The 26,888-nt window shown below is 41.3% G+C and overlaps 1 protein-coding gene across 2 annotated transcripts in view; it reads left to right on the top strand.

Annotated features, from left to right (window-relative positions):
• Positions 1-26,888, top strand: part of ZNF385D (zinc finger protein 385D) — a 350,029-nt gene that overhangs the window by 67,001 nt on the left and 256,140 nt on the right. For both annotated transcript variants that reach the window (XM_056519969.1, XM_056519970.1), the window contains exon 2: positions 17,335-17,477. In XM_056519969.1, coding sequence (XP_056375944.1) covers positions 17,335-17,477 — 143 coding nt within the window. The remainder of the gene's footprint in view (positions 1-17,334; positions 17,478-26,888) is intronic.

Raw genomic sequence — 26,888 nt, 5'->3', positions numbered from 1 at the left:
AATTTTGCTCGGGGGGCATGCCGCATTTAGGAAGCCCCTATGGTGCCAGGACAGCAAAAAAAAAACACATGGCATACCATTTTGGAAACTAGACCCCCTCGGGGAACGTAACAAGGGGTTAAGTGAACCTTTATACCCCACAGGTGTTTCATGACTTTTGTATATGTAAAAAAAAAAAAAAATTTTACCTAAAATGCTTGTTTTCCCAAAATTTTTACATTTTTAAAAAGGGTAATAGCAGAAAATACCCCACAAAATTTGAAGCCCAATTTCTCCCGAGTACGGCGATACCCCATATGTGGCCCTAAACTGTTGCCTTGAAATACGACAGGGCTCCAAAGTGAGAGTGCCATGCGCATTTGAGGCCTAAATTAGGGATTGCATAGGGGTGGACATAAGGGTATTCTATGCCAGTGATTCCCAAACAGGGGGCCTCCAGCTGTTGTAAAACTCCCAGCATGCCTGGACAGTCAGTGGCTATCTGGCAATAATGGGAGTAGTTGTTTTGCAACAGCTGGAGGCTCCGTTCTGGAAACAGTGGCGTACCAGACGTTTTTCATTTTTATTGGGGAGGGGGGCTGTGTAGGGGTATGTGTATATGTAGTGTTTTTTACTTTTTATTTTGTGTTAGTGTAGTGTAGTGTTTTTAGGGTACAGTCGCACGGGAGGGGGTTCACAGTAGTTTCTCGCTGGCAGCTTGAGCTGCAGCAGAAAATTTGCAGCAGCTCAAACTTGCAGCCGGATACTTACTGTAATCCTCCGCCCATGTGAGTGTACCCTGTACGTTCACATTGGGGGGGGACACATCCAGCTGTTGCAAAGCTACAACTCCCAGCATGTACGGTCTATCAGTGCATGCTGGGAGTTGTAGTTTTGCAACCGCTGGAGGCTCCGTTTTGGAAACAGTGACGTACCAGACGTTTTTCATTTTTATTGGGGAGGGGAGGGGGGCTGTGTAAGGGTATGTGTATATGTAGTGTTTTTTACTTTTTATTTTATTGTGTGTTAGTGTAGTGTAGTGTTTTTAGGGTACAGTCGCATGGGCGGGAGTTCACAGTAGTTTCTCGCTGGCAGTTTGAGCTGCGACAGAAAATTTGCCGCAGCTCAAACTTGCAGCCGGATAATTACTGTAATCCTCCGCCCATGTCAGTGTACCCTGTACGTTCACATTGGGGGGGGGGAAACATCCAGCTGTTGCAAAACTACAACTCCCAGCATGTACGGTCTATCAGTGCATGCTGGGAGTTGGTAACAAACTCAGTGTTCTGCAACCAGTGTGCCTTCAGCTGTTGCAAAAGCTACAACCCCCAGCATGTACGGACAGCGGAAGGGCATGCTGGGTCTTGTAGTTATGCAACAGCCGGAGGCATACTACATTGGCTGGGGATGCTGGGGATTGTAGTTATGCAACAGCTGGAGACACACTGGTTTACTACCTAACTCAGTGTGCCTTCAGCTGTTGCAAAACTACAACTCTCAGCAGTCACCGACAGCCAACGGGCATGCTGGGAGTTGTAGTTATGCAACCACCAGATGCACCACTACAACTCCCAGCATGCACTTTAGCTGATTGTGCAAGCTGGGAGTTGTAGTTACACAACAGCTGAAGGTACACTTTTCCATAGAAAGAATGTGCCTCCAGCTGTTGCAAAACTACAAGTCCCAGCATGCCCATAAGGGCATGCTGGGAGTTGTGGTGGTCAGCCTCCTGCTGTTGCATAACTACAGCTCCCAGCATGCCCTTGTTGCATGCTGGGAGCTGTTGCTAAGCAACAGCAGGAGGCTGTCACTCACCTCCAACAATCCACACTGCAGGACTGTCCCTCGCCGCCGCCGTCGCTCCTGGGGCCCTGATCCCAACAGGGACGCCGGGGATCGGGGTCCCCAGCACCCGGGGTCTTCTGCCCGCACCCGCTCACGTCCTCCGGAAGAGGGGCGGAGCGGGTTGCGGGAGTGACACCCGCAGCAGGCGCCCTGATTGGTCGGCCGATAATCCGGCCGACGAATCAGGGCAATCGTGAGGTGGCACCAGTGCCACCTCACCCCTGCAGGCTCTGGCTTTTCGGGGCCGTCTCTGACGGCCCCTATCAGCCAGTAATTCCGGGTCATCGGGTCACTGGAGACCCGATTGACCCGGAATCCGCCGCAGATCGCTGGACTGAATTGTCCAGCGATCTGCGGCAATCGCCGACATGGGGGGACATAATGACCCCCCTGGGCGATATGCCGGGATGCCTGCTGAACGATTTCAGCAGGCATCCGGCTCCGGCTCCCCTCCGGCTAGCGGTGGGGGACGGAAATGCTCAGCGCGTATCCATACGCCCTCTGTCCTTAAGGACTTGGAAACGGGGGCGTATGGATACGCCCTATGTCCTTAAGGGGTTAATATTTTTAATTTATCCTATCTAAATGGAGAATATGAGAAATGGGACTTAGTAATACCAGAACAAGTAATTTTTTGCTTTGTTTTTGAGTGTTCTGAAGTGCTCTTAATGAATAGTTTAGGAAAGAGATAGAAGGCGCTCCATAGGGTAAATAACACAGGAGACAGGGTGGAAATTTAGGAAAGATACAAGCCGCTCACCCTGGGTAGTTGTGTAACAGCATACACAACAAAGGAAACTGCGTGGTATGAATAGGTCCATCTGCAGCCCTCCCTCGAGATAGATCGGCGTGTTATCGTACCAGTTTCAAAGAGTAGTGGAATCTAGTAGGTGCTGACAGGACCAGGACAACAGCAGTAGGGATGAGCGGCATTGCCCATTTTCAAATTCGTGATATTTCGCGAATATATAGACGAATATATTTACATATATTTACAAATATTTACATATGCGAACATGCGCAAATGTGGAAAAAAGTGAAAATTTGTAATTTCAAATATATATCGAATATATTCGCAATATTCTCGAATTTGAGATATTCTCGATAAAAATTTAAAATGTGAATATTCGCGCCCAACACTAAACAGTAGGGTCAAGTAAAATCAGGTTTATTATCCAGAATGCAATGCGTTTAACTTCCTGATGAAGCTGCGCTTGCGCAGTGAAACGTGTTGCATTCTGGATAATAAACCTGATTTTACTTGATCCTGCTGTTGTCCTGGTCCTGTCAGTGTTTACTAGATCCTTCTACTCCTTGAAGCTGGTACAATAACACGCCTAATGCCTTGTTGACTGGCTAAGACTATCTCAAAACCAGATGATCCTGTGGGCATGTGCATCAGCACGGGGAGGGGTCAAGGAAAGGCTCTATGCACGAGTTCATGGTCCTGGCACTATCAGTGCTCACCATGTCCATTTCATGCTAGCAGTCTCGTGAATGGTTTTATTTTTTTTATTTTTTTGAGTTGGGGGACGTATTTGAGGGTTAGCTTATGCTCTACTGGCAGCTCGGCTCCTTTAAAAAAAAGAGAGAATCCTCTGCAAGAGTCCAGCATCGGCAGAATCTCATACCAGGCGGTAAGCTATGCCGTTGACAGCAGTGAGTAATGTTGGCACTGCCAATGGGCAGTAGCAGGTCAGCAGAAAAACTGCAGCCTGCATCAACATCACGTCTTCCCCATGGTGGTCTTAACTCTTAATCTGCTTGCACCAAGCTGAACCTGCCAGTAACTCTTAAATAGCCAAGCAGCCAGGCCTGCAGGTATGTCAATGCACTCAGACTCAAAAGTCAAAAGTCTATAACTGGATATACTCAAACTTAAAAGTAAATTACTGGATGCAATCAAAAGTACATAACTTAAACACAGTCTCATGCATTTTCAATGATAAATTTTTTGTGGATTTATAAGTGTAAATATATAAACAGATAACAAATTGCAACCCTCAAATCAGACAATGGCAGCTTGTTTCTTTAGGTCTCTAAACCCTTTGCATTTATGCGATACTGACTATGCTCCTCCCTTTCATGAAATTGTCAAAAAGAGGTAAGGCATGAATGACAATAAAATTATGACCCCCCCCCCCTGAATACAATTCTGTGAATGTCCATGACTTTGGGATGTTCCCAGTATGCAGTGGTTAATTCTGTTTACTGACAATTCATGTCAGTACTGCTTCATGTTATCTGTGATCGTCAGCTAAGAATTATACATAATTGCGGTATAGTGAGAGGTGAACGGCCCTGTAAGTAATGGGAATAATTATCAGCTTTTAATACGTGTTTGGGTCTAGAGGAGATTATTGTTTATACTTGTTCTATTATGTATTGTAGCACGTTATAAATTTATACCATATGCACGTTACTACGACGCAAGGTTAATGCGTGTCATAATGAAACATTTAAAAATGCATTAACTTCAATTAATATCACCATTAACATGCCCATTGACCATAACAAATTAATAAGGTTAAAGCGATATTAACCATATAAGGGCCACGTGTTCATGCCTTAAAAAAAATGGTAATTTCAGATAAATTACAAATAATTACATATAAATAGTCGCTTGACATCTATCACTACATATACGTCTCTTATGATTTTCTTCATTTCTATGCAAGGAACTGAATTTTGTTGGACCAAGACCTCCTTCAAGATATTTAATTGTATTTTGTTGGTTTCCGAGCTGAAATATTTGATGTCCTCTGTATCCTGCTGTGTCACCAGAGGTGCTAAATTAATCTAAATGTGTTTGCTGTCTTAGCTATGGTGACTGTGGTCCTTATAAATTGCTTCCTGATCCTTTTCATCTGCTTCAGCAGGCGAGTTGTTTCAAGCATGCTATGCTCTTCAACTAGTTGGTGGATGGTGTAAGCAAATATACAAGATTTTTTTTTCTCTCTTTTTTTTTCAAGTGTTTGATCAGCCAGTAAATCTAAGTCTCCCAGTTTAACCATTTTAGAAAATAGTGATAGGAAATCCTAGAATAATTTTTTTTTTGTATTATCACCTATACTCACTTTTTAGGTTAAAGCAAAGTATCTGTCCATATAAATAAATGTGCAGTTAAATGCTTAGTCACATCCCTATAATATTTTATAGATATCCCTTATTTTTATGAGAAACATATAAAAAAAAAAAAAAAAAAAAAAGAGGTTAATACCAAGTAGTAAAAGCACAAGCACATACATGCAGGCTTTTTATGTATTGCAAAGCCTTGTGTACAGTCCCGAGGGACCGCATAAGGAACCATCAATTCATCTCCTTTTAAAACCGGAGGCATGTAAAGGCATTCTATGGGTATATAGAATTACTTGACCATATCACACATCCACAATATGACACTGTGGCTTTAGAATGCAAGCTTATAATTGTACAATAGGTTCTTAACTTAACCACTTAAGGACTTAGGACATATGAGTACGTCCTAAGTCCGGTCCCTGTCTATAACGCGGGGTCTCGGCCGCGATCGTTCGGCCATGCGCTATTAACCCTTCCAATGCAGCGCTCAAAGCTGAGCGCCGCATCGAAAGTGAAAGTAAATGCTTCCCGGCTGCTCAGTCGGGCTGATTGGAGTCATCGCGATAAAATCGCGATGCTCCCATCAGCTACCCGGAGAGAAGAAGGTCCCTACCTTCTTCCGTCGGCATTCCGGCTCTGATTGATCCATGCCTGAGTTACAGGCTGGAGCAATAAACCGCCGATTACACAGCTTGTTGCCATGCAACGGCAAGGCAACAATTTGTGTATGCAATCAGCCATTGCAAGCTCATAGGTCCCTATAGGAACTATGAGCTCGCAAAAAAAAAGTGTAAAAAAAAGTTAACCCTTTCAGGTATTCCCTTCTGAATTAAAAGTTTAAATCACCCGGCATTTCCTAGCAACAAAATAAAACAGTGTAAATATAAATAAATATATGTGGTATCACCATGTGCGGAAAGGTCCGTATTATAAAAATATACTGCTTTTAAAACCGCATGTTCAAAATAGTACGCACAAGGCAAAAAAATTCCAAAGTCCAAAATAGCGCATTTCTGATCACTTTTAAAACTGTGATCACTGAATAAAAAGTGATCAAAAAGTCTGATCAGAACAAAAATGGTACCACTAAAAACTTCAGATCACGTTGCAAAAACTGAGCCTACATAGCGCCCTGAACACAGAAAAATAAAAAAGTTATAGGGCTCAGAAAATGGCAATTTTAAACGTATACATTTTCCTGCATGTATTTATGATTTTTTTCTAAAGTAATACAAAATCAAACTTATACAAGTAGGGTGTCATTTTAACCATATGGACCTACAGAATAAAGATAAGGTGTCATTTTTACCGAAAAATGTTCTTGCGTAGAAACGGAAGCCCCCAAAATTTACAAAATGGCATTTTTTCTTCAAGTTTGTCGCACAATTAATTTTTTTTCCGTTTTGCCGTGGATTTTTTGGTAAAATGACTAATGTCACTGTAAAGTAGAATTGGTGGTGCAAAAAATAAGCCATAATACAGATTTATAGGTGCAAAATTGAAAGGGTTATGATTTTTTAAAGGCAAGGAGGAAAAAACAAAAATGCAAAAAACGTGAAATCGCTCAGTCCTTAAAGGGGTACTCCGCCCCTGGCATTTTATCCCCTATCCAAAGGATAGGGGATAAGATGTTAGATCGCCGCGGTCCCGCTGCTGGGGACCCTGGGGATCGCCGCTGCGGCACCCCGCCATCATTACTGCACAGAGCGAGTTCGCTCTGTGCGTAATGACGGGTGATACAGGGGCCAGAGCAGCGTGACATCATGGCTCCGCCCCTCATGACATCACAGCCCATCCCCTTAATGCAAGTCTATGGCAGGGGGCGTGACGACCACCACGCCCCCTCCCATAGACTTGTATTGACGGGGGCGGGCCGTGACATCACGAGGGGCGGAGCCGTGATGTAACGATGCTCCGGCCCCTGTATTGCCCGTCATTACGCGCAGAGCTAACTCGCTCTGCGCAGTAATGATAGCGGGGTGCTGCAGCAGCGATCCCCGGGGTCCCCAGCAGCGGGACCCCGGCGATCTGACATCTTATCCCCTATCCTTTGGATAGGGGATAAGATGTCTAGGGGCGGAGTACCCCTTTAAGGGATTAAAAAAGCACCGTGGAAAACTTTTTTTTTTTTTATCAACTGGTGCTAGAAAGTTAAACAGATTTGTAAATTACTTCTATTAAAAAATCTTAATCCTTCCAGTACTTTTTAGGGGCTGTATACTACAGAGGAAATGTTTATCTTTTGGATTTCTCTTATGTCACGACCACGGTGATCTCTGCTGACCTCTGCTGTTCATTTTAGGAACTGTCCAGAACAGGAGAAAATCCTCATAGCAAACATATGCTGCTCTGGACAGTTCCTAAAATGGACAGAGATTTCAGCAGAGAGCACTGTGTTTGTGATGTCAGAGAAATCCAAGAAGATAAACATTTCCTCTGTAGTATACAGCCCCAAAAAAGGTACTGGAAGGATTAATATTTTTTTAATAGAAGTAATTTACAAATCTATTTTACAAGAGAGGATTGGGGCTCAGGGTAAATGAGTTATGGGCACAACTGGCTGGATATGTTAAATAATGATATGTATTATTAATAATAGTAATCAAATTGTTTGTAAGACGTGGTAAGCACGTCTTACAAACAATTTGATTACTATTATTAATAATAAATATCATTATTTAACATATCCAGCCAGTTGTGCCCATACATCATTTACCCTGAGCCCCAATCCTATCTTATAAAATAGCACTATTTTCACTCACCTTGGGTATAGGTGATATTTTTTGGGTAGCCCGGGTTGCTATTGGTTACGGTGAGAACAAAGAGCCACTCCAAATCCTCCTTTTAACCTAATTTACAAATCTGTTTAACTTTTTGGCACCAGTTGATAAAAAAAAAGTTTTCCACGGTAGTACCCCTTTAAGCTTTAAAGGGAACCTTGTCACCACATTTTGGAACACTAAACCACCAACATATTTTTATGTAGTTGGGGTTTAGTATCCAAAAACTTCTCCTATGAAGCCTGCCCAATCCCGATATCTTATATTACTTAACATTTAACTAATTAGAAGAATACCACAGCCTTTGGCGCATGCACATTGCACAAATGAAGACAAGGAGAGTACACCTTGCTGCATTACACATGTGGAGACAAGTTCACTCCTTGCTAATGGCTCAGTTTTCTGCAGTCCCTTTTAGGATTATCAAAAAGTATGTATACAGTAAGGGGTATGTCAGAACCCCTGATCAATCCATGGAGTGAAACCTGTTGAGGTTCCTTGTTGGATCCACAATATGTGTATCTGGCAATAAAATATTTTTTGTTCGGTATCTTTATTTGTCGAGTGAGTATGTGCCTCTTTATAAATTTTTCTTGAGGCAGCCAGCACTTGGGTTCTTATTGTCGTTGCTCATAATATTTATTATTCTATATTTTATAGCTATAATACTGTTTATGCCTTTTTCTAAATAGCTGTATTATTATGGGGTTCTATTGTTTTCTGTGTTTTTAATTTTTTGGAAGGTGTTATCAGTAAAGTTTGATAAGATGCACATGATTTATGTTTAATGCCCAATATGCTTGAGGTGGTTTGACTGTAGGTGCGAAATAGGTAGGTTAACCTTTAGCCCTTCTTTCATTCTGTATTGTTTGGCAATGCCCTTTAAAATCTAAGCACAATATTTAAAGCAATAGTATTTACTCGCAAATTTTATATGGATATAGACAACTTGACAGTCTAAAAGCATCATAACATGAAAGCAAAGGAGACAAATAGTTCTGGTATTTTTTTGCACATATTCTACCTTGTAAGAAATGTTTTGTGAACCCAATGTATTATATTGGAATGCAGTGCTCTGGTAAATAAAAATTAGTACAGAAAATCACTATAAAATGTAATAATAAAACAAGATAATAATAGGAACACAATAACATAGGCTGTAATGCTGAATAAAGATCCTGCACATATCGATTTCATCATATAATTCTGCAGTGCTGGTCCAGGCAAAGGCAAAATTCAGTTAGGTAGAAACCAATTTTACTTTTCCTAGAAAAAAATTATTCCTCCCTGATTCAAAATCTGTCAATCAGGATAAATCTATGGGTCAATAGCCCTTAGAAGACTTAGTGTCCTCTTACATAGTTAGAACACTGCCCGATTTGAACACCAATTGACTATGTGCAAGTAAATCAGTTCATGTTGAAAGGACTATTAAGATGCTTAGACCAATCTATTAAGACCCAATTATTGGGAGTATAGAGCAGACACAAAGCTGGATCATTCATGCGATCATTGACTTCATTATTGTCAGCAGTGCTTCCCCTGTTTACATGGGGAGATGTACTGCTGACAAACAATAATTTGTAGACCTATCCAATCTATCACAGGCATTTGTTGTGATTAAAATCTAAAATTTTAGGTTTCTCCTTGTAGACAATATTCTAAAATATTAAACAAGCATCTAAAACAAGCATAATACAATGCCAATATCCATAAATGTTTAGTTCAGTGGAAAAAAAAAATCCTTAAAGGGGTATTTCATGAAAAAAAAAAATTCCATATAAACTGGCTCCAGAAAGGTAAACAGATTTGTGAATTACTTTTATTAAAAAATCTTAATCCAGTTAATATGGAAAAAAATATATTTTTTCACGAAATACCCCTTTAACATCATTCTTCAACATGAAGGAATTCTTGCTTTTCATTAATCTTCTTTAACATTTCAGGACAAGGTTGGCTTATTTTATGTTGCATCTCAAAGAAGAAAAAAATCTTGATTACATTTTGATTAGTTGTGACCTAGAAAATGTTCATATTACCGTCTGCACATTTTCTACAGGACTCACTCTGAATTGCACCATTATCTGACAACTTGTGAATGTGCCCCGGAGAGCCGTATAATTAAGTCATGTGATAAAATATTAACGTTAAAGTTGTCAACACGAAGCAGTTGTAATTTCAGTCTAATAGCTGAGCTGTTTTGAAATTTCATTTGAAATCTTTTGCCAAATGGAAAATGCTGTCAAGGAAAAAGTAAAGGTCTCCATATAATAATCCCGAGTTCGTCTCCGTATCAATATAAATGATAGTTGTTGGAAAGACAAAATAAAAACTCTACAATTCTAATAGATATTTTTCTTTGTAACTAACATTAGCCAGATACAACTAGACCATACAAATAAAGACATTAAATGACATTAAATGAATGTTGTGCTTAGTCACATAAATGGTCCCAGTTCATATCCTTTATCTCCACTATAATACCAATTTAACATTTGCCCATTTTGATGTTTGTTTTTTATTTGTATAAGAATATACAGTATGTATCAAAGCTTCCAAATACAGAGAAAAAGACCTTTGAATTACTGGCGCTTCTCGTGTGGTCATCAGAAGCGGAGAAAGAAGGCTAATAGTAAACCTCAGATGAATATAAACCTTTTATTTCTTCAAAATAAAAATAAGAAAAGTGTGGATGACGCGTTTCGAGGGGGGCTCCCCTCTTCCTCAGATCAATGATTTATAAAAGTGCTTCAGACTGTTTCAAAATCTGGCATATTCTGTCTAGTTTAAGTTTGCACCCATATTCTATATGGTGCCTTCGATTTTTAGTGTAAGCCATGTTTGTCAAGACCTTCTCTAATGACCTTCAAGTAAATGGGACAGAGCTGCAGTACTGAGGAACAGTCACTATTATATGTTCAGGGCTGTGAAATCAATCAAGGTGAAGGTGAAGCTAGTTGGGTAGTAGTTGGGTACTAGAGGTCTGAACATTCCAGTGGTAACATTAAAAGCCTATCCTTAACATATACAATCAGTGCTTGAAGTGGTATTTTGGCACTAAATAAATAAATAAAAATAAAAGTGAGTAAGGGAAGGAATATTTACTATAAAGAAAGCATAACTGATTCTTGCTGTTAGTGCTCTAACAGTGCCCAGCCCCCGCTACTTCCCTGCAGGTCACCACTGCAACCAGTGACTAGATAAGTGACCATTACCTGCAAGGTCAAATGTCAGAGGAAGCAGGAAGGAGTGGAGAGCAGCAGGGACTGGGCACCTTCAAAACATCAGCGGAGGGGGATCAGGGTAACTGGGTATGCTTTTTCTTATTTTTAGTGCACCCTGACTGCTGATAGTTTTAACTACCAAATGAATGCCTACAAAAATAACATTGATGTATTTGAATATAAAAACTTATTTTAGATATCTTGTATCTTGCACATTTATTAACTGTAAATGTAAAACTAGTAATAAATCAGATGGTCTGTGCCATTATAAACATAAAGCCTTTAATAAGCAAATAGCTTAGTTCTCTTTAAAAGTTCAGTCTTATAAAAGTAAACTTTTCTTAGTGGAACTTGCCATCTAATTTAATAGGTTTTAGAGGATCACCAAACACCTATTTATTAAAGTTTGACTTTGTCAATGCAAACGTGTCTGAGAGCGGCATGACATTTCTTCAGATTTAAATCGAATGTGCTCAGCATCCTTCTAAGGATATCTCACTGACATAATGTTCTATGCTTCAAACTCCATTTTAACTCTTCTTCTCAGCTCAAGCATTGTGTTCAGAATATAAGAGCATGTGTTGTAGTTAGATTGTAATACATTGAATGTTTGTTGGATTTTTAGACATGAAGCAAGATGTATTGAATTGTAAATAGGAAGTGTGTATGTGTGCACTTTAGTTAAGTCATTTTAGTTTGAGTCTTAGATGAAAGGATCCCCATAAAATGTGTCAACAGATTTAATGCACACTGGAGAAGAACAGTGCTATTGACTTTCTTATGTGTGAAAAAGTAGTATCATAAAATTATTTACTGGAAGGAACAATTCTCTAAGTTACTTGCAGGATTCAGTAGTTGCTTGTTGATAAGTATGGGCATAAGTTTTGACATGTTTTACGTTAGGTGGGCAAGCATATGTAGTTTTCCTATTGAAAGCAATAAAAATATGATACTATATAGTGGACAGCTTTGCCCTCTAAAGTGAAGCTACAGTATACTTTGATATCTAGAGACTTAAAGGAACTCTTTATCTTCAGATAGAATGGCAGCCAGAAGGACTCAAAGAAGCTACCAGTATTCAACACCAATTTGATTAGAAGATCTAAGACTTCCTCTGTGAATTCATCAGAGCCTTCTGTGAGGCTGGACAGAGTTGGCAGCCAGGGACCCAGGTTTTGTTTGCAGAGTGTGATACGCCACAAGTAAACTTATAAAACCAAGGAGGTTAGCGGAGGGGGTCGAACAGTCAAGGTCAGAAACCAAAGTCACAACTGGCAGATGACTCCAATTGTCAGGAGTCAAGAGAACACATATAGACTGTAATAGCGGCTGGTTCAGCGTGAGGCACCAGTGAGTATGGCTAGTAAGTATAGTCATCGGTCCAGGTAATGCACAGGAGAGTCTAAACAGTATCCATGGCTGAGGCAGATATAAAGACAACTAGGCATGACAGATGGAATGGGTTAAGGTCATCAATCAGGTTTAGCCAAAGGAGAGTCAAAATAATACAGAATGGGTCTGGTGAAATCAGAAATCAGGAAATAGGCATGGGTCAGAATACACTGGATGTCAGGATTAGGGCAGAACACTTTCGCTTAGGAACACAAGCAACCAAGAACACTCAGGTACAGAATGTTGACACTTAAATAGGTGCTAATGAACCAGGATATGTGGAGGAAGTATTAGGGGTGTGCACCTTTTAAAAAGTGAATGTGCAGCAGTGTGCCATTGGAAAAATTAGGTATTAGGAGAATTAAGTGGCTTCTAACACATAAAATTCTAGATCAAATTGTCACAGTTTCCTTTATATTTGAGATAATAGACACAGGTTAATATTCTTAGTTAACTTTTACGTTTTTTTTTTATTTATTTATGTTTTTTAATGCTTATGGTTATTATTACAGTGCTGTTCAAAATATGCACTTACTTTTAGGTTACTCATGAATCATTAACATATATATATATATATATATATATATATATATATATATATATATATATATAAAATATATATATATATATATATATATATATATATATATATATACACACTTTTTACATATATATTCCTTTTTATCTTGCTTTTTATCTCTAGACACACACTATTATTGTTGTTATTCTGTAGTCATTCCTTTTTCCACTTATTCCCCATGCCAAGATTTGCCAAAAAACATTTGGAATATTGACATTTTCTCTTTGTGTGCTTCCAACTTGCAAATCTTTCATTAATCATTTAATTGATATTATTTTCAAAACTTAATTATTGAGTTTTGAAAACAATATCAAGTTTCACACATCGCCTTATTACTATCTATTTTATTATTATCTATATTATAAAATTGACCTGACATCCTGCAGTTTTTTATTCTGGCTACTAACCCTAATAATAAGCAGACAATTTTAGTTTTATAAAGAGTTAGCAGTCTTCTCCTTAACATCACAGGATTACATCACAGTATAACTTACATACAAGAGACAACGGTCCCCTCCAGGCCCCTCCATATTTCTGGGGTGGAGTATACAATAAAAACATGAAGCATTATACCCCCTTTATGTCCCCTATCCTGTAACCTATTGCAAGGGGACCTGGCCACTGGAAATCCCCCCCCCCCCCCGCAATCTTTGGGGCAGGACCGCGGCTCTCTCAGTGAGGAGCACGTGTCATCTACCAGTAGACGGCACATGTTCCAATTATTTATATGGGAGCGCCGATGATGCCTGAGTGCTGTATTTGTGTCTTTTTGGCGCTCCCATATCAATGAATGGAGCTCTTGCTGGTCCCATTCCGGAAACCGCGGGGGGCCCTGCTGTGGGATCCCCTGCCATAAGCTACTTATCCCCTATCCTGTGGATAGGGGAAAAGTTAAGTTCTCCTTTAAGGAAGCAATGCAAAATGATAATTTGATCAAATGTCAATCATAGTTGTTGTTATTCCTCTAGAAGAACTTTATAAAATAACACTTTTATGACAGGGAATTAAATGTGCAGATTTTATAATGCATCACCTATTATTTAAATATGCTGCATAGCAGACTGTGAAATTGGTTATTATGATTGCTAATGGCTATTCAAATAAAGGCAAACAAAGAATGCCGATGTTTACAAAATATCCAGATTCAGCTATACCATGGAGTAATTCATTTTCAACTTGTGCTACAAGATGTTCTTTTTGATGAATTAATATATTATAGGCCAACATATTGTGTTATGAGATTGTCAGCCAACCTGTTGACAATGAGAGGAGACACTTGTGGAGATTGTTTTCACTGCAATAATATTTACAACAAGCGTGGATGAGAACAGACAAGTGCTTCTTAAAAGCCCACGGTGAAATGTTTCCCCAGGTTATAGACTGTAATGTTCTGTGTTTGAAAATATCCTTATTTGACTATGTAATAAATGTTTGTCTGTGATTTCCAAAATCTGTTCCTTAAAAAAGGTATCTTTCTTTACCTACCAGGAAAATGTATCATTCCAATAATATAAATACAGGGGGTATAAAATCAATGTTTAATTGCATAACAGTATTAAAGCTAGGTGTATTTATTTGGGCTTTTTTTTTTTTTTTTTTTGCAGTGGTCAACAGAAAAAAATTATGTCTACAAAATGATCTACATGTAGTACAATTAACCCCTTAAGGACTCAGCCCATTTGAGCCCTAAGGTTTTTTGTGCAACCAGTTGTCCTTTGTAATAATATCACTCATTTTAGCATAAAATGTATGGCACAACCAAAAAATACTATTTGTGTGGGGAAATTGATAAGAAAACCGCAATTTTGCTAATTTTGGAAGGTTTGGTTTTCATGCTGTAGACTTTACAGTAACATAGACCTGTTTTCTTTATTCTGTGGGTCAATACGATTAAAATGATTACGATACCCATGATTACATACGTTTGTATTATTATACTGCTTAAAAAAATAGCAAACTTTTTAACCAAATTAGTGCATTTAAAATCCCTCTATTTTCCTGACCTATAACTTTTTCATTTTTCCATATAAGTGGCGGTATGAGGGCTAAATTTTTGAACAGTGATCTATAATTTTGACACCACATTTGCACATATAAAACTTTTAATACATTTTTTATCAATTTTATCTGGAATAAAATGTTCTAAAAAAGCAGCAATTTTTGACTTTTTTTTACGTTCACGCCGTTCACAGTACGACCGTACGGAATAATTAACATTATATTTTAATAGTTCGGATATTTAAACACGCGGCAATACCAAATATGTTTATTAAAAATATATTTGTTTACACTTTTTGGGGGTAAAATGGGGAAAAACTGACAATTTACATTTTTATTGGGAAAGGGGATTTTTCAAATTTTTTTAACTTACATTTTTACTTTTTTTTTACTTCTATTTTTACACTTTAATAGTCTTCATAGGGGACTATTTATATCAATCATTTGATTGCTAATACTGTTCAGTGTTATGCATAGGGAATAGCGCTGATCATTGTTATCGGTCATCTTCCGCTCCCTTTTTGCTCAATCTCAAACCAGAGCAGAAGACCCAGCATGGAAGGCAGAATAGGCAGGTGAGGGGACCTCCGTCTACCATTCTGGAGGATTGGATCTCCGGGCAGCACTGCTGGTGATCCAATCATCCATTTTAGGGATCGCACTGTCGCAGATGCCGTGATTTGTATTGTGACATCATAGCCTCGCCCCCTCATGATGTCACTCCCCGCCCCCTCAGTGCAAGTATATGGGAGGGGGCATGGCAGCTGTCACGCCCCCTCCCATAGACTTGCAGTGAGGGGGCAGGGAGTGACATCATGAGGGGGCGGGGCTATGATGTCATGAGCTCCCGGTGCCAGTTCCAGCGTTCGGAACAATTTGTTCCAAATGCTGAGCAGTGAAGTACCCCTTTAATTGAGATCAAATGGAGTTCATTTGTGTACAGTAAAGATGGCTAGGTGTTTGTAGTATTGATATAACTTTATCTATAGGATCCAACTCACCAGGAGGACAAATGAACACTACGGTTTTACAGTTATTAAATCACATTATTTAGGGGATGAGTACAGACAAAATTTTAGAAGTTTGGGAGCTTGTTTCTAAATAAGAAACTCTCTGCAATTATCTGGCAAACATAGTAGCTCATTTGTTGGTTGGTTCCTAAGATGGTGCGGTCCTAAAATCATCATTGATTGGCTGCCTTTTTCCCAGTGTAAACATGGAATTTGCAGCCTACAGTGATGCATGGGAAGAGCCCCACAATCATGTAACCATGTAAAAGGCTGAATAAATCTGCTAGATAGGTACTCGTATTGTGTATGGGTCTGCACATATAAAAGGATCCTTAGACATTTTCCTGGAAAAACAGAAGTTTATTGGTATGAATGCTGATGATAATTCGTGGATCTGTCCAGTTGCCTCTAGGAAGGGTATTTTTTCACTTCATACTCTTATGCCATTAAAAAAAAAAAAAAATTTTTTTTTTTTTTTGCATTCCTGTGGATGAATTGGGTTTTATAAAAATGAAAGATACTTTATGGACTTCAGCTTTTTTTTTTATTAACCCTTTATCTAACTAGCTCCTGGTGTTCAATCAACTCAATTTTCTGCTACACAAGTATTCACAAATTTGGTGGTGTTTTTTTCCTTCATTTTTATTGTTAGTCTTGAAGAGGGGAATTTACTAAGACTGAGTAAACCCCCACCTGTGTAGGATTTTACCAGATTTATCAGGAGGGGCATACAAAGTATTTGAAGCTGTCCATGCAGCAGCTATAGAAATGTACACTAGTTCGGAGCTGGCATAGATTTCAACTGCAATGTACCCCTGATAGCAGGCATAAATTATAATAATTGCCTTGCCCCCTTCACACACGACCATGCTACCTCTGCATCAAGCCCCAACAACTTGGCTGGCAAAAAGTGGCAATATCTGCAACCTTCTGCTGATCTGTGCTAGGTGCAGACTTTAATAACATCCTCCCATGTTTAACATGCAACTCATGCACGATTATATATCTTCATGATCATGTAATGGTATATATATATATATATATATATATATATATATATATAAAATGTGTATATACCATGAAAGGCTGACTTGGCTTACAGAGTCACGTCACCCTGTACCCCCTGCAAAATAATAGTACCCCCAATAGGCTGATCTTAGAAGGCCCACATGAATTGTGGAAAAACAGAAATTGTTTGGCTCAGTTGTAAAACATTCACAGTTTTCTTTCAAATCTGGAAAGTGTGGGGTATTCAGGATAGCTTACTGACTGACACCTGACAGAATAATGAATTGTCTACATAACTTAACATGGCACCAATATTAAGTCAAGTTGTGACAAATCTAATTTTCTAATCTGACTTTTCAAGATTTATATTTTATTCTGTATGAATTAAATAAATAAATAAATAAATACCTAACCACTTTTCATTTTTCTTTTTCTGTTAGGTGGTACATGCCAGAGCCCAGCTCTTTCTGCGCTGATGCGCCCCCCGCTACCAACATTGCAACCACCACTGGATATAAAACAGTTCCTTCCATTTTCTTTGGACAATGCAACGGCAATTAACCTATTTCCACACATAACTGCAGTAAGTATACCAAAAATATAGAATTAAGTCTAAATACTAATTTTTTAAATATTATTGAAATATTCTATGGATTTTGACAAACTATGTTCGTTGTGGCTCTCAGAGACCGATTCTAGCAGGGACATCTTAAACATTTGAGCAATTCAAGTACTCTATTGAGTTAAAGTCACCTTAAAGGAATATTCTCATTTCAGCATGTTATCCCTTATCCACAGGATAGGGAATAACTTGTGGATCAGTGGGGGTCTGACTGCTTGGACCCCTGAAGATCCCTAGAATGTACAATTGTAGCCCTATCATTCTCTATGGGCCTATGTTGCTAAGTGCAACTGAAATAAAAAAAAAATACCTCTTTAAAGTTTAAGATATAAGTTGTTCTCAAATACAATTTACCAACCCAAATTAAGTACATCAAATCGTATAATACTTGGTAAGGAGCATATCATTATTTTTAATTTGTCACTGGATACTACAGTATATTCTACTAAACAATATCTACTATCATGTATACCGAGGTTAGCTGTTTTGGAACTTCTTCACAAATTGAGTATCATAGTATATATTTTGATGAAGCGTTTCATGTTCCTTTCTCACATAACAACCTGTAAGTACCCATCAGATCTAACAGCAGATGAGTGAGATAAAGATATTTACCTCCCAATAGACCAAAACTCGCATCTGCTTCTGAAAACACAGACTATGAAATGGCGAATGGATCAAACAAGAGTGTTAAAATATAATTAAAAAGAGTAGAATCTCCCTCCACATACAGTTACAACAACACAAGCATATTGAAGTCTAACATCTTGAAGAACGCTTATCATAAACTCATATACTCATAAGTCATTTCTCTAAATTTCTTCTCGCAAAACCCCTCCCCTGCTTACCTTTTAAATAACACAAAGGACAAATAAGAGTGCCATTATCTAGTGCATTTCCAAACGGTTTTTACATACCGCATGATTTCTTAAAAAATTATCACTACGAATAAATAGATTAGGTTATAAAATATCCTCTGCAATACATTTTATCAACATTGCCTATAACACATGTACTAGGGTGCTAGCACCTCCTAACAATACATGGGTCGGTGCAAACCTGCCGTGACTGCAATGCAAAAGCAAACAACACAAAGATGTAAGAGCACCACTTATTTTACATTGCATCAACATTACATTTACAAAACTTATAATGTTAAGGTTCTTTGTAGAAATTTTGATTGACTAAGCTTAGAAGAAAAACATGATTTCACAATTCTCTTTTGATGAATGTGTATGCCATATGAGTCTACATTGAGTGTTTTGCTTGCATTTCATGATATTGCATTGAATTTGTATAATGAGGGATTGTAATCCTTAACTAAATTCAAGGAAAGATAAAGCTGGTCTGAATTATAGGCATGTTATCATGAAACCAATGCAGTTTAAGGCAATGGAAACAATAAATGGCTATAAATATCTTGGTGGCCAGAGGATGTTGCTGTATATTTGTGTTTCTTTACTGCTACTACCTGTCTTAGTAGTTTAAGTGTACCTGTCATTATAAAGAAAAAATCTGATACATCATAGGCATAGTTTGGTAAAAGGTTGAAGACATGAGTCCATAAAGTTCAACCTATAATCCTGTTGTGTTGATCCAGAGGAAGTCATATACCTCCCATGAGGCTGACACAAAATTGCCCCATGACAGAGGAATAATTCCTTCCTCACTCCAATATGACAATCAGAATAAATCCCTGGATCAATTTTCTATCCCCAAACATCTAGTAGGGACATGTCAAAACGTCTTATCTATTGGGGTCTGAGTGTTAAGACCAGTAACCAGTCTACTTCTGGTTGTAGTGTAGACTATTTTCTCCAGGTCACATGACCAGGACTGACTCATATTGCAAATGTTATGAACCATCCTGCTCACATAGACACAGAGTGAGTAGAGAAGTGTGTAGAAGTTGTCACGATGCCGGCTGGCAGGTAGTGGATCCTCTGTGCCAGAGAGGGATTGGCGTGGACCGTGCTAGTGGATCGGTTCTAAGTCACTACTGGTTTTCACCAGAGCCCGCCGCAAAGCGGGATGGTCTTGCTGCGGCGGTAGTGACCAGGTCGTATCCACTAGCAACGGCTCAACCTCTCTGGCTGCTGAAGATAGGCGCGGTACAAGGGAGTAGACAGAAGCAAAGTCGGACGTAGCAGAAGGTCGGGGCAGGCAGCAAGGATCGTAGTCAGGGGCAACGGCAGGAGGTCTGGAACACAGGCTAGGAACACACAAGGAAACGCTTTCACTGGCACGATGGCAACAAGATCCGGCAAGGAAGTGCAGGGGAAGTGAGGTGATATAGGGAAGTGCACAGGTGATGAGACTAATTGGAACCACTGCGCCAATCAGCGGCGCAGTGGCCCTTTAAATCGCAAAGACCCGGCGCGCGCGCGCCCTAGGGAGCGGGGCCGCGCGCGCCGGGACAGGACCGACGGAGAGCGAGTCAGGTACGGGAGCCGGGGTGCGCATCGCGAGCAGGCGCTACCCGCATCGCGAATCGCATCCCGGCGGGAGGCGGTATCGCAGCGCCCCGGGTCAGTGGATCTGACCGGAGCGCTGCAGTGAGGAGAGTGTAGCGAGCGCTCCGGGGAGGAGCGGGGACCCGGAGCGCTCGGCGTAACAGTACCCCCCCCCTTGGGTCTCCCCCTCTTCTTAGAGCCTGAGAACCTGAGGAGCAGACTTTTGTCTAGGATATTGTCCTCAGGTTCCCAGGATCTCTCTTCTGGACCACAACCCTCCCAATCCACTAAAAAAAAGGTTTTCCCTCTGACCTTTTTGGAAGCCAGAATCTCTTTGACGGAGAAGATGTCCGAGGAGCCGGAAACAGGAGTGGGAGGAACAGATTTGGGAGAGAAACGGTTGATGATAAGTGGTTTAAGAAGAGAAACGTGAAAGGCATTAGGAATACGAAGAGAAGGAGGAAGAAGAAGTTTGTAAGAGACAGGATTAATCTGGCACAAAATTTTGAAAGGACCAAGATAGCATGGTCCCAACTTGTAGCTAGGGACACGGAAGCGGACATATTTAGCGGAGAGCCATACCTTGTCTCCAGGGGAAAAAATGGGAGGAGCTCTTCTTTTCTTATCCGCGAACTTCTTCATGCGTGATGAAGCCTGTAAGAGAGAATTTTGGGTCTCTCTCCATATGATGGAAAGGTCACGAGAAATTTCATCCACAGCGGGCAGACCAGAGGGCAAGGGGGTAGGGAGGGGGGGAAGAGGGTGACGGCCGTACACCACAAAAAATGGGGATTTGGAGGAAGATTCAGAGACTCTGAAGTTATACGAGAATTCGGCCCATGGTAGAAGATCTGTCCAGTCATCCTGGCGGGAGGAAACAAAATGTCGTAAATAATCACCCAAGACCTGGTTAATTCTTTCTACTTGTCCATTGGATTGAGGATGATATGCAGAAGAAAAATTTAATTTAATCTTGAGTTGTTTACAGAGAGCCCTCCAGAATTTAGACACAAATTGGACGCCTCTATCCGAGACGATCTGCGTAGGCAACCCGTGAAGACGAAAAATGTGTACAAAAAATTGTTTAGCCAACTGAGGCGCTGAAGGAAGACCAGGAAGAGGAATGAAATGTGCCATTTTGGAGAATCGATCAACGACCACCCAAATAACAGTGTTGCCACGGGAAGGGGGTAAGTCAGTAATAAAATCCATACCAATCAGAGACCAAGGCTGTTCGGGGACAGGCAGAGGATGAAGAAAACCAGCGGGCTTCTGGCGAGGAGTCTTATCCCGGGCACAGATAGTGCAGGCTCGCACAAAGTCCACAACATCCGTCTCCAGAGTCGGCCACCAATAGAAGCGAGAGATGAGTTGCACAGATTTCTTGATGCCCGCATGACCTGCGAGATGGGAGGAGTGACCCCATTTGAGGATTCCGAGGCGTTGGCGTGGAGAAACAAAGGTCTTTCCTGGAGGAGTTTGCCTGATGGAGGCTGGAGAAGTGGAAATCAGGCAGTCAGGAGGAATGATGTGTTGCGGAGAGAGTTCAATTTCAGAAGCATCCGAGGAACGAGAGAGAGCATCGGCCCTAATGTTCTTATCGGCAGGCCGAAAGTGAATTTCAAAATTAAATCGGGCAAAGAACAGAGACCACCTGGCCTGGCGAGGATTCAGCCGTTGGGCAGACTGGAGGTAGGAGAGGTTCTTGTGATCGGTGTAAATAATAACTGGAAACCTTGATCCCTCCAGCAGATGCCTCCATTCCTCAAGTGCTAATTTAATAGCTAGAAGCTCTCGATCCCCGATGGAGTAGTTCCTCTCCGCCGGAGAGAAGGTCCTAGAAAAAAAAACACAAGTAACAGCATGCCCGGAAGAATTTTTTTGTAGAAGGACAGCTCCAGCTCCTACTGAAGAGGCATCAACCTCCAATAGGAAGGGTTTGGATGGGTCAGGTCTGGAGAGCACGGGAGCCGAAGAAAAGGCAGACTTGAGTCGTTTAAAGGCGTCTTCCGCTTGAGGAGGCCAAGACTTGGGATCGGCATTTTTTTTGGTTAAAGCCACGATAGGAGCCACAACGGTAGAAAAATGTGGAATAAATTGCCTGTAATAATTGGCGAACCCCAAAAAACGTTGGATAGCACGGAGTCCGGAGGGGCGTGGCCAATCTAAGACGGCAGAGAGTTTGTCTGGATCCATTTGTAGTCCCTGGCCAGAGACCAAGTATCCTAGGAAAGGAAGAGATTGGCATTCAAACAGACATTTTTCTATTTTGGCATAGAGTTGATTGTCACGAAGTCTCTGAAGAACCATACGGACATGCTGGCGGTGTTCTTCTAGATTGGCAGAAAAAATCAGGATATCGTCCAGATATACAACAACACAGGAGTATAAGAGATCACGAAAAATTTCATTAACAAAGTCTTGGAAGACGGCAGGGGCGTTGCACAGGCCAAAGGGCATGACCAGATACTCAAAGTGTCCATCTCTGGTGTTAAATGCCGTTTTCCATTCATCCCCCTCTCTGATGCGGATGAGATTATAAGCACCTCTTAAGTCCAGTTTGGTAAAGATGTGGGCACCTTGGAGGCGATCAAAGAGTTCAGAGATGAGGGGTAAGGGGTAGCGGTTCTTAACCGTGATTTTATTAAGACCGCGGTAGTCAATACAAGGACGTAGGGAGCCATCTTTTTTGGAGACAAAGAAAAATCCGGCTCCGGCAGGAGAGGAGGATTTACGGATAAAGCCCTTTTTTAAATTTTCCTGGACGTATTCCGACATGGCAAGAGTCTCTGGGGCGGACAGAGGATAAATTCTGCCCCGGGGTGGAGTAGTGCCCGGGAGGAGGTCGATAGGACAATCATAAGGCCTGTGAGGAGGTAGAGTCTCAGCTTGTTTTTTGCCAAAAACATCCGCAAAGTCCATATAGGCCTTAGGGAGGCCGGTTACAGGTGGAACCACAGAGTCACGGCAAGGGTTACTGGGAACCGGTTTTAGGCAGTCCTTGGAACAAGAGGGCCCCCAACTCTTGATTTCCCCAGTGGACCAATCCAGGGTAGGGGAATGAAGTTGAAGCCAAGGAAGTCCAAGGAGAATTTCAGAAGTGCAATTGGGGAGGACCAAAAGTTCAATCCTCTCTTGATGAGATCCGATGCACATTAGAAGGGGCTCCGTGCGGAGACGTATGGTACAGTCCAATCTTTCATTGTTTACACAATTGATGTAGAGGGGTCTGGCGAGACTGGTCACTGGGATGTTGAACCTGTTGACGAGAGAGGCCAAAATAAAATTTCCTGCAGATCCGGAGTCCAAGAAGGCCATAGTAGCGAAGGAGAAGGCAGAGGCAGATATCCGCACAGGCACAGTAAGACGTGGAGAAGCAGAGTAGACATCAAGGACTGTCTCACCTTTGTGCGGAGTCAGCGTACGTCTTTCCAGGCGGGGAGGACGGATAGGACAATCCTTCAGGAAGTGTTCGGTACTAGCACAGTACAGGCAGAGATTCTCCATGCGGCGTCGTGTCCTCTCTTGAGGTGTCAGGCGAGACCGGTCGACCTGCATAGCCTCCACGGCGGGAGGCACAGGAACAGATTGCAGGGGACCAGAGGAGAGAGGAGCCGGGGAGAAGAAACGCCTCGTGCGAACAGAGTCCATATCCTGGCGGAGCTCCTGACGCCTTTCGGAAAAACGCATGTCAATGCGAGTGGCTAGGTGAATGAGTTCATGTAGATTAGCAGGGATTTCTCGTGCGGCCAGAACATCTTTAATGTTGCTGGATAGGCCTTTTTTAAAGGTCGCGCAGAGGGCCTCATTATTCCAGGATAATTCTGAAGCAAGAGTACGGAATTGTACGGCATACTCGCCAACGGAAGAATTACCCTGGACCAGGTTCAACAGGGCAGTCTCAGCAGAAGAGGCTCGGGCAGGTTCCTCAAAGACACTTCGGATTTCCGAGAAGAAAGAGTGTACAGAGGCAGTGATGGGGTCATTGCGGTCCCAGAGCGGTGTGGCCCAAGACAGGGCTTTTCCAGACAGAAGGCTGACTACGAAAGCCACCTTAGACCTTTCAGTGGGAAAGTGGTCAGACATCAACTCCAAGTGCAGGGAACATTGGGTAAGAAAGCCACGGCAAAACTTAGAGTCCCCATCAAATTTATCCGGCAAGGATAGGCGTAGACCAGAAGCGGCCACTCGCTGCGGAGGAGGTGCAGGAGCTGGCGGAGGAGATGATTGCTGAAGCTGTGGTAGTAACTGCTGTAGCATGACGGTCAGTTGAGACAGCTGTTGGCCTTGTTGCGCTATCTGTTGTGACTGCTGGGCGACCACCGTGGTGAGGTCAGCGACAACTGGCAGAGGAACTTCAGCGGGATCCATGGCCGGATCTACTGTCACGATGCCGGCTGGCAGGTAGTGGATCCTCTGTGCCAGAGAGGGATTGGCGTGGACCGTGCTAGTGGATCGGTTCTAAGTCACTACTGGTTTTCACCAGAGCCCGCCGCAAAGCGGGATGGTCTTGCTGCGGCGGTAGTGACCAGGTCGTATCCACTAGCAACGGCTCAACCTCTCTGGCTGCTGAAGATAGGCGCGGTACAAGGGAGTAGACAGAAGCAAAGTCGGACGTAGCAGAAGGTCGGGGCAGGCAGCAAGGATCGTAGTCAGGGGCAACGGCAGGAGGTCTGGAACACAGGCTAGGAACACACAAGGAAACGCTTTCACTGGCACGATGGCAACAAGATTCGGCAAGGAAGTGCAGGGGAAGTGAGGTTATATAGGGAAGTGCACAGGTGATGAGACTAATTGGAACCACTGCGCCAATCAGCGGCGCAGTGGCCCTTTAAATCGCAAAGACCCGGCGCGCGCGCGCCCTAGGGAGCGGGGCCGCGCGCGCCGGGACAGGACCGACGGAGAGCGAGTCAGGTACGGGAGCCGGGGTGCGCATCGCGAGCGGGCGCTACCCGCATCGCGAATCGCATCCCGGCGGGAGGCGGTATCGCAGCGCCCCGGGTCAGTGGATCTGACCGGAGCGCTGCAGTGAGGAGAGTGTAGCGAGCGCTCCGGGGAGGAGCGGGGACCCGGAGCGCTCGGCGTAACAGAAGTACAGTACTCTTATGCTTGTTCTACTGATCGGTCAGGGTCTAAACGCTCAGAGGACACACTGTAGGGCATATGCCAAATGTTTTTATGATGACCGATATTTTAAATATTGATGTGTAATATATCTAAACAATTTTGCCCATAATAGCGCTAACATATTCCAAAGCACTAAACATAGACTACCATCACTCATCAGTTACTGTCCCCACTGGGGCTTACAAAACCTACCAGCATGTTTTTGGAACTTAATAGGAAACCATAGTACCCGTAGTTAACCCGTGCAAACACAAGTAGAACCTTCATACCCCAAGCAGATGTTGTCCTTTCTCGTATATGAATCCAGGATCTTAGTGCTACAATGCAACAGTGTTTATTCTACCATGCCAACAAAAATTTTCATATTCCATTTTAGAATGCATAGTTATATTTCTAAATCTGTGTTTAGGAAATATTTGACTATACTAAATTTTTTTAGGCTTTTACATGAACAGATATTGCATTGTGCCGATATGAAACCATGGCAGCTGTAGGGCGTGGTGTTCGAATTTTGCTGCTATTTGCCAGGAAATAGTTATTTTGGAGAGAAACATTGATATGATTGTGACTCAATGTATCCAATATTGTAGAGCGTTAGCAACTCTACTATAAGTTCAGTGTAAGGCAAGATCATTTTCTTCCCTTTTATTCTTTGTTTAATCATCAGAAACTTTTCATTAGTTTCCATTACTACATCATTAAAAACATCGAATTAATAGAAATGTGTCAGCATTCTACTCACAAAGCCTTTTCTGGAAGTAATAACTGTGATCTGAATGTACAAGCCATAATGATGAATTCTTTAAAGCTGAAATATTGGTGAAATAAATTATTGATTTTTTTTAGGTCTTATCTTATATCATGTGCCTGAGAATCTCATCACACATTCACACTGTTCATATAACCACTTAATGGCTTGGGTTGAAAAGTTTAAATAAAGCAATGCCATTACTCTTCACACTGCTGGCATTATTTAAATGTTTAACAAAGAGATATATGTCTTTGGCTAATCTGCTGGTAAGGAAATGAATTGGACCATTGAGACACTGTTGCTGGGGAAGAATTCTGGTTAGATGTTGCCAGAAAATACTGCTTCCTTGGCTGTAAAAACATCCAGTGTTCTGGACAATATACTGCTCTAGTTTCAAACAAGCCAATTGCAAGAATTCTTGAATACCTGAATGTTTTTGTTAATTCTATTTCCAAATCAAGTGATCCTCCCAATAGAAATCCAAGTGCCTCAAGAGCTTCAAAAAATGGGGCAACTCCCAATGTATTATCTGTCTCTCTTCCTCTATTATCTGTCTCTCTTCTTTGGATCCCATTAGCTTCTGATTCTAGAATCATGTAATGACATGCTAATGTCCTGGGATACTGTATTTCCATTGAGAACTCTTACTATAGAAATAAATATATATATATATATATATATTTTTTTTTTTTTTTATTTGGTAAAGATATTATAAACTACCATGTGATCAAAAATTGTGGAGTTCACAATTATTACTGATTAGTTGATGGGCCCAGATGTAGCTTTTAAAACAGGATTAAACACTTCAATTTATACCTAAATCTGGGGACATTCACCCAAATGTATTAACCTTTCTGAAACACAAATATGTCTAATTTTTTACCAGAGCAATGAAAGCTGAGTTATGATTGGTTGCTACCAGTTTGAGACAAAAATCTGACACATGGTTGTCTCAGATAGATTGATCAATCTGGGCTATTTGAAACCTCATGCACAGATAAGGCCATGCCTATTTAGCCTGTACACTGATGCAAAGATTTC

The sequence above is a fragment of the Hyla sarda genome, chromosome 5, assembly GCF_029499605.1.
Source record: "Hyla sarda isolate aHylSar1 chromosome 5, aHylSar1.hap1, whole genome shotgun sequence".
Classification (NCBI taxonomy): domain Eukaryota; kingdom Metazoa; phylum Chordata; class Amphibia; order Anura; family Hylidae; genus Hyla; species Hyla sarda.
This window is presented reverse-complemented; position numbering and strand designations above follow the sequence as displayed.